The following is a 9611-nucleotide window of genomic DNA, read 5'->3' on the forward strand; positions in this document are numbered from 1 at the left end:
GTCTTAAGATCGACCTATACGCGTTATCTAGAGCTTATCACGACCAGCCGACTTGCCACATGTTTATAAAAGTATTTCTACATAAAAATGCTTGACCATCCGTTGCACTAAACGTTAGATGGCGGACGTGAAACTCATTGTCAGGAATGCTCGTCAGGTGGTTCAAGTCAGGAAGTACCCCATCCTGAAGGTGTGCGGGGAAGGCATGCAGCAGGTAGATATATCACAAGAAGAAGATGGCGACGGGATCAGTGTTGTTTCTAACAGGTAAACAACAATTGTTAGCTTTTAAAGCTAAGAGGGCTACCAGCAGGATTATTTATTAGTAACGAAGCATCATAGTTTAGATGGGTATGTTAAAACTTGCGTAGTTATGATGAGAATTTGTTAATGAGAGATATAATTCGGTGTCAAGTGCGTCCACGAGCGGACAACTGTTGACCCGCTAGCTAATGGTTGGACTGGCCACATGTCTCTAGAATATTAAAATTATAAATTAAATTGAGGTTTATGATTTTGGTCTCGAGGATAAGTCTGATTCTAAGTTTCAAACTAGGGGGAGATAGTTTAGTATTAGAATGTAGTGGAGCAATTCTGACAAAAAATTAAGGGCTGGTGGCCAGTCTAGCTAATGGTCAGTGGAGTTTCTGTCATACGCTTATTTCCGACCATAACCAAACAACAGCGCCACAGTGCGTGCAATAGCAGAGCAACGTCCAACAATCCTGATTGAACACTCGGATCTCTGTGATTTTATCGATCACATATTGTTTTGGAAATAATTTCCCGAATGGTATCTCTTCGGATGCACGATGACATAACAGACAGCATGTATCCAATGCCTGCGTATAGATAATGCTAGCGAGCCAATCAAATTTAAAGTAGACAGACTATCTTTATCCATGTCCAATTCCCACAATATGTCTGGTACAATGCTACTATCCTTGGATGGTAGCAATGATCTAATCGTTGTGGAGTACCTGGTTCTTATGATTAAAAGTCTCCAAAATGTCAGTTACTTCAAACTGGTTTGAAATCAACAACATTACTTTCTTCTGATGTTTCATCATCTTATATCGCTGATATCATCATTTGTTAGATAATTATTGATTCGCTCAGTCATAAAGTTTTTGTCAAGGACGAAGGCAAATGAATTGAGGGAAACAAGTGTAAAATAAGCTCGAAAGCTACTATTACATAATTGTATTTTCTTACTTTTATTGCCCCCAAAAATGTGTGCTTAGCGACGGGAAGATACTGTTCATTGGTAAGGAATCTGAGCGGAAGCGGAAATACGTCGAGAATGAGACTACCCGTATCATCGATGCTTCTGGGAAATGTGTGTTGCCAGGTAACCGTCGAGTATGTTTTGAAATTACTATGCAAGTAACGTGGCAATGCATTTATAAATGGTCTTATGCTACAAACGAATAAGAATAGCACGAAACACCAAAGTACCAATAACACGAAGTACCAACAGCTATACGTACACAGGCCGATTACTTAACATTAATACAAATGTAGCCACCTAAGTTCAGACTTTCATAAAAAAAGAAATATGTACAAAATATGAGCCTCTGTAGCCATTCAATACATTGTCATCTTTTTCACATTATAAAATTTACCAGTTACATTTATACTACACAGGTTTTGTAGATGCACACACGCATCCTGTATGGGCAGGAGATCGTGTCCATGAATTCGCGATGAAGGTGAGAAGTGAGCCAAAGTTCCTATGGCTTTATCAAGTACCCAGTTTCAGCCTCATATTATATATCACCAATGTATGCTCGATGGTATCATGGATTGTGTCTGTTTTTAGAATATTCGCGGACTATCCTGGTCTTTCTTAAAATTATATAAAAGAATATAAGAGTCGTGTTTGCGTTATGTGAGTTATACGATGTCATGTACCCTTCTATAACAAATCTGTTTGGTTCGTCGTCAGCTTGCTGGAGCTACGTACATGGAAGTTCACAAAGCTGGCGGAGGAATACATTACACAGTGGAGCACACTCAAAGAGCTTCCGAGGATGAACTATATGACGGACTGAAACAGAGACTTAACTCGTTGATGAAGACGGGGACTACGCTAGTGGAGTGTAAAAGTGGTTATGGTCTCAACAAGGCGACGGAAGTAAAGATGCTGAGAGTGATTGAAAGGGCTAGAAGGAATCTCCCTATAGGGATTTCGTCCACATTTTGTGGTGCCCACGCAGTGCCGAAGTAAGGGATACTTTATGACAATTTTAGGCTGATATAAAACACGAGTATTGTTTCATGATATTCGGTCAGGTTATAGGAACCATGCATTTAATACCAAATAAAGTGTAAACGGAACTGATTCTAAGTTTGATAACCAAACATATTGTAATGTGTATTATTTGAAACGTTCATGATTGTTCCGTGTGGAGGTAGAATATGTCAGATAATATACATGTTACATGCCATCATACATGGTCCTATTGATTCAAAATTATTCCTTAATGTGCAGATAATCTCAGTCATAATCCGAAAAGTCATACCCTCATAGATGTCGCAAAGATGCATTCAGTTCCATTTTTCTTAGGGTGCTTAGATCGTTTTGAAGTTCAAATGGTAATACAGAGAATTTTGTGAGAACAGCGGCAGTTATTTAATTGTGGATACCAAGAAGAAATTCCGTCATAATTTGATACGGTATATATTCTGACACTATATTAATTATCCTGTACACGTGTGTTGATCCGGTATATATTCTGACACTATGTTACACTGTACACGTGTATTTTCCAGGTGTATACTCTAACACTATGTAACACTGTACACGTGTGTTGATCCGGTATATATTCTGACACTATGTTACACTGTACACGTGTATTTTCCAGGTGTATACTCTGACACTATGTTACACTGTACACGTGTGTTGATCCCGTGTATACTCTAACACTATGTTACACCGTACACGTGTGTTGATCCGGTGTATACTCTGACACTATGTTACACTGTACACGTGTGTTGATCCGGTGTATACCCTGACACTATGTTACACTGTACACGTGTGTTGATCCCGTGTATACTCTAACACTATGTTACACTGTACACGTGTATTTTTCAGGTGTATACTCTGACACTATGTTACACTGTACACGTGTGTTGTTCAGGTGTATACTCTGACACTATGTTACACTGTACACGTGTGTTGATCCGGTGTATACTCTGACACTATGTTACACTGTACACGTGTGTTGATCCGGTGTATACTCTGACACTATGTTACACTGTACACGTGTGTTGATCCGGTGTATACTCTGACACTATGTTACACTGTACACGTGTGTTGATCCGGTGTATACTCTGACACTATGTTACACTGTACACGTGTGTTGATCCGGTGTATACTCTGACACTATGTTACACTGTACACGTGTGTTGGTCAGGTGTATACTCTGACACTATGTTACACTGTACACGTGTGTTGATCCGGTGTATACTCTGACACTATGTTACACTGTACACGTGTGTTGATCCGGTGTATACTCTGACACTATGTTACACTGTACACGTGTGTTGATCCGGTGTATACTCTGATACTATGTTACACTGTACACGTGTGTTGATCCGTTGTATACTCTGACACTATGTTACACTGTACACGTGTATTTTTCAGGTGTATACTCTGACACTATGTTACACTGTACACGTGTGTTGATCCGGTGTATACTCTGACACTATGTTACACTGTACACGTGTGTTGATCCGGTGTATACTCTGACACTATGTTACACTGTACACGTGTGTTGATCCGGTGTTTACTCTGACACTATGTTACACTGTACACGTGTGTTGGTCAGGTGTATACTCTGATACTATGTTACACTGTACACGTGTGTTGATCCGGTGTATACTCTGACACTATGTTACACTGTACACGTGTGTTGATCCGGTGTATACTCTGATGCTATGTTACACTGTACACGTGTGTTGGTCAGGTGTATACTCTGATACTATGTTACACTGTACACGTGTGTTGATCCGGTGTTTACTCTGACACTATGTTACACTGTACACGTGTGTTGGTCAGGTGTATACTCTGATACTATGTTACACTGTACACGTGTGTTGATCCGGTGTATACTCTGATGCTATGTTACACTGTACACGTGTGTTGATCCGGTGTTTACTCTGACACTATGTTACACTGTACTTGTGTGTTGATCCGGTGTATACTCTAACACTATGTTACACTGTACACGTGTATTTTCAGGTGTATACTCTGAAACTATGTTATACTGTACACGTGTGTTGATCCGGTGTTTACTCTGACACTATGTTACACTGTACACGTGTGTTGGTCAGGTGTATACTCTGATACTATGTTACACTGTACACGTGTGTTGATCCGGTGTATACTCTGATGCTATGTTACACTGTACACGTGTGTTGGTCAGGTGTATACTCTGATACTATGTTACACTGTACACGTGTGTTGATCCGGTGTTTACTCTGACACTATGTTACACTGTACACGTGTGTTGGTCAGGTGTATACTCTGATACTATGTTACACTGTACACGTGTGTTGATCCGGTGTATACTCTGATGCTATGTTACACTGTACACGTGTGTTGATCCGGTGTTTACTCTGACACTATGTTACACTGTACTTGTGTGTTGATCCGGTGTATACTCTAACACTATGTTACACTGTACACGTGTATTTTCAGGTGTATACTCTGAAACTATGTTATACTGTACACGTGTGTTGATCCGGTGTATACTCTGACACTATGTTACACTGTACACGTGTGTTGATCCGGTGTATACTCTGACACTATGTTACACTGTACACGTGTGTTGATCCGGTGTATACTCTAACACTATGTTACACTGTACACGTGTGTTGATCCGGTGTATACTCTGACACTATGTTACACTGTACACGTGTGTTGATCCGGTGTATACTCTGACACTATGTTACACTGTACACGTGTGTTGGTCAGGTGTATACCCTGACACTATGTTATACTGTACACGTGTGTTGATCCGGTGTATACTCTGACACTATGTTACACTGTACACGTGTGTTGATCCGGTGTATACTCTGACACTATGTTACACTGTACACGTGTGAGTGTTGTTGCAGCTCTTTATTTATAAGACAGATTTGGTTTGTACGTTAATTAAGACTGGTCAGTGGAAATGCTAATTATTTAATTTAGTAATGTCATATTTTCAGAGGGGGAAATTCAGAAGATGCCACTAATGATGTCATCTCTGTCCAATTGCCCTGTATCCGAGACATGATGGAAAAGAAGGAGCTGACCGTAGATAATATAGACGTGTTTTGCGAACAAGGCGTCTTTGACATTGACCAATCTCGTCGGATTCTTTCTGCGGGCAAAAACATAGGTCTACAGATCAATTTCCATGGGGACGAACTGCATCCGCTAGACGGAGCTAAGGTAGGATTTCTAACCTATGTTGAGCATCATGGTAAAATGTCAAAACTCAGATACTAAAGTTGCATAATATTGCAGTGAAAGCATGACGCAGTCCCTATCAGAACACGTCACACAGACATTGAAATGCAAAAGATATATTTGTCTTTTCGATTGGAGTTACGTACAGTGTGCAGTAATTGAATCGAATAAATGGGAACAATCTGAAGGAAATGATTGTTTAGGAACATCAGGTATATGACATGTGTGCAGATATGGACGTAGGCCTGACCAGTGCACTTGTGGAAAACATATTAGATATACTGGTCATTTTCCCTTTTCGAACATGATTATCACTAATCATTTTTCGCTTCAGGACGGTAAGAAATGCCACAAATTAAACATAAACTAAAATGTTTTCGTAGATGGGCGCAGAACTTGGAGCTTTGGCGATAAGTCACTTGGAGGAGATATCCGACTCGGGGATATCTGCCATGGTTGAGGCAGGGTCTATTGGTGTCGTCCTCCCAACAACGGCCTACATTCTACGTCTGAAACCACCACCGGTCCGGAAAATGATAGATTCCGGAATGGCAGTTGCTCTTGGGTCCGATTTCAATCCAAATGCATTCTGTTCTTCAATGGTAGGTTCCATATATATATTGTTAATTTTCAAATTAAGAAGTTTCGAATATTGGTGACTTACATTCAAATTTCATTTTTCCATTTTTTTTCCAATAGATGAGAGAAAATTGTAGTACTTTTTTAATTATATTTGCGATATAGCCTATCGTTATGCATCTGGCATGCGTGTTATTGCGCATGTCCATGCCGGAAGTCTTGATTGCTGCCACTTTGAATGCCGCTGCTGCTCTAGGGAAGTCCGACACTCACGGGTCTCTGATTGAGGGAAAGTGTGCCAATATGGTAATCATTGACGCTCCACGGTAAGGGGACATTTGGTCTCTGTCTACATCCATTATCGTGATTTGTTTGTTTGATGACTAAAACCATAATTATGCTAACCCGAATTTGAAATGAATGAAATTATGATATAATGGCTAAATAGGTATCTGATTATATAAAATAGTATTAAAATTATTTATTACATTTTTACCAGTGAAATATCAAAAATTATTCATTCTATAAAAGTGATATTTTTCACTAGTGAAAAATATCACTTTTGCTGATTTGACCTATCAAATTAATGATTAGAAAATACCAAAATAATTGACCAATCAGAAAGCCCGACATATATGTCAGCACCTTGACAGGGGAAACTACTTTTTTTGTTTACAAATTATCGCTGTAGGCCTAGTTAACAAACGGGGTAGGGGTTTCGTTGATAAAAAATGTAATAAACAGAATATCTAATAGTGTCTTCAGTAATACCAAATATATTTCACTCGTGTGGCTAATATTTTGATATTTTTCACTCGTGCTGCGCACTCGTGAAAAATATCAAAATATTAGCCCCACTCGTAAAATATACAGTCGAACCTGTCTATAAAGGACACCTAAGGGACAAGACAAAAGTGTCCTTTATAGAGAGGTGTCCTTTATATAGAGGTTCAACGAGTTATGTCCCTTATAAACGAAGAAACAAACCAAAGTCTGTTTATAGTACACTATATGTCTCCTGATTTATCATATTTAAACACTTAAACTAATGAATAAAAGACAAATAATTAAAGATAAATGCTTAATTAATTAATTTTCAATCATTCATCTGACACAAAAATTGAAGTTGATATTTTTAATAATTTATATTAAGCCTATAGTTTCAAAACAAATCTTCACAATATCATACTATACTGAATATCTATTCAGACAAATTCTCAACATAGTAAAAAAGTAAAGGTAATTCTTATCATAGTAAAACAATTTTCATTAATCCTCAATATTTTGGAAAACAAATATGTTTGAAATATCTTTTCTATTACAACATTAACTCTTTATAAATGAAAGTGCATTTTCCTCTGATAATTATAATCCCTAAGCATCTATTTTGAGACATATTTTCTGAAATCCATGTAGGGATTTAATTTAATGAATACCGTTTTCTGGTTCAGTCAATTAGTATAGTGTATACAAAGACACTCGGAACTCTTCAGCTGTTCTTAATATGTTACGTAGTCGTATTCCGAGGAGTTCCGAGTGAGAGAAAATGGCGGCTTATAACCATGTGCCTGCCCTGTCAGATTTGCATACGGTTGATTTTGTAAGTAAAACAATTATGACAGACATAACTATTGCTTTGTCCCTCTTTTGTTGGTCCTGATAATGATTTAATTACCCCCTGACCATTCTTGTTGTCTAGGCTATGGTTGAATGGCTAAGCTTAGCTGTCACCGGTGGGGTTGAGTAAACAAACACCTCTGCCGATGGCGATCGGTCACTCTCTTGTAATTACTGCCCATTGTTACAGCAACTTACAGGTAACAGGACAATTAGTGACTGATGAAGTGGCTTCCTAAGTTAGCATTGCTGCCAGGGGAGTTGAGTAATTAATGCTCTGCTTGTTATTTAGAAACGTTTTACACACAAATATCAACACGGTTATGGTTTCACGTGTCCGTTATACAGAATTTTTTAACAACTTTACGGACAAAAATAAGTGTCCGCTGTCCGCATTAGGAAGGTGTCCGCTATATACACGATATTTATATAGTGATTTTCATTGGGGATTCCTGGAAGTGTCCGTTATGGACAGGTGTCCGCTATATAAGGGTGTCCGCTATTACAAGTTTGACTGTATTTGGTATTACTGAAGACACTGTTAGATATCCTCTATGTATTAGTACGTATTATCCTGTGGCATTGTCTTGTACATTTGTTTTTGACTTTTCTGATGTCTTATTCATTGCTTTTCAGATGGGAACATATTATCTATCAATTTGGTTTCCAAAACGACCTCATTGATTTTGTTATTTGTGAAGGGAACGTCGTGTTTGAAAAGTAATGTTTGTCTAATACCCATAGTTTAATACTTGTCTTTTTATATGTATCTTCTTTTGTGATGAAATGTCAAATCAATAAAAAGAGTTTGAATATTAATTTCTGTGTGCCTATTTTAAGAGACAAAGATTGTTTTTTGAGACACATAATTCATTAATCGCCGAGTTTGTTATAGGAAGGGTAATAATTATATCGTTTCAAGCCTATTTAGATGGTAAAAATATTTCAGGGTAGGTATATTTGTAAAAATAAATATTATGCTGACTCTAGCCAACGGATGACTTAGCTTGGACAAGGAAAACATGAAAAATATCGTTGAAAGTAAGTGCGTGAGGAACACTGTGTAGTGTCAACCACTTTCTAATACAGGGATGATCAGGTGTACTTAATGATTTGACAAAAAACACAAAAACAAAAATACTAATAAGTTCGCAAGGAAGAATTATTTAGTTCAATTCACTTCATCATCCCAAGACGCAATTCAAAATCTATAAAACCAGAGTAAAATATGAACACAAGATATATAAAATGTGCAAGGAGAATAAGACCAGGGCCCAGTTGTTCAAAAGTGATTAGCTTAATCACTTGATTAGTGAAAATTTCATTTTTCTTTTGTTGCATATCAAGAGTATATCATCTTTCAATTATGCCAGTTGGAAGTGAATTAAGAATTACAGAGTTTCATAAAGTTTTGTCAAGTTAGTTCTACCAGAAACTATTATATCAGGATTTGAAAAATGTTGTTAAAATGTTTTTGAACAACTTGGCCCAGGTGTTCCGACAGATTAGGCGTCTTCTGCTGCAACGACGACACCCACCATACATAACTAGGATGGTGACAACGGAACCACTAGGCATATCAACAAACATTGAACACGTCTGACATCATATCGCATAAAGAAATAAAATATCTTAATTGAAACCATGTTTTGTTAATATCTCCCTCAGTAGTGTCCATCTCTCACCGGCATCGTGAAAATAGTAATCCTTGCATATCGAATCAACTGGGAAATGGGATACTATTCTCTAAAAATGGAAAATTGATAATATGAAATTGAAATTTTCATGTTTATCATACAATGTATAGACTGTAGGGTCCTTGATTTAAAGTTATACATGATATATCGGATTGACATGGTAAGTAAAAGTTTAGTTATATAAAGATAATAGAATTAACATAAATTAACAAATAGCAGCAACACGGAGGGACTCTGTAAAGAGCGGAGCACGAGGG

General features: G+C 37.7%; 1 protein-coding gene across 1 annotated transcript; it reads left to right on the top strand.

Annotated features, from left to right (window-relative positions):
* Positions 1-22: 22 nt before the first annotated feature.
* LOC117331787 (probable imidazolonepropionase) lies at positions 23-8476 on the top strand. The gene is made up of 8 exons (XM_033890670.1): positions 23-267; positions 1245-1351; positions 1648-1712; positions 1949-2226; positions 5218-5443; positions 5845-6063; positions 6206-6366; positions 8294-8476. Exons 1-8 carry the CDS (start codon positions 119-121, stop codon positions 8379-8381), a joined length of 1293 nt encoding a protein of 430 aa, XP_033746561.1. The 5' UTR covers positions 23-118; the 3' UTR covers positions 8382-8476.
* The last annotated feature ends 1135 nt before the right edge of the window (positions 8477-9611 follow it).

Source organism: Pecten maximus, chromosome 7 (assembly GCF_902652985.1).
Source record: "Pecten maximus chromosome 7, xPecMax1.1, whole genome shotgun sequence".
NCBI lineage: Eukaryota > Metazoa > Mollusca > Bivalvia > Pectinida > Pectinidae > Pecten > Pecten maximus.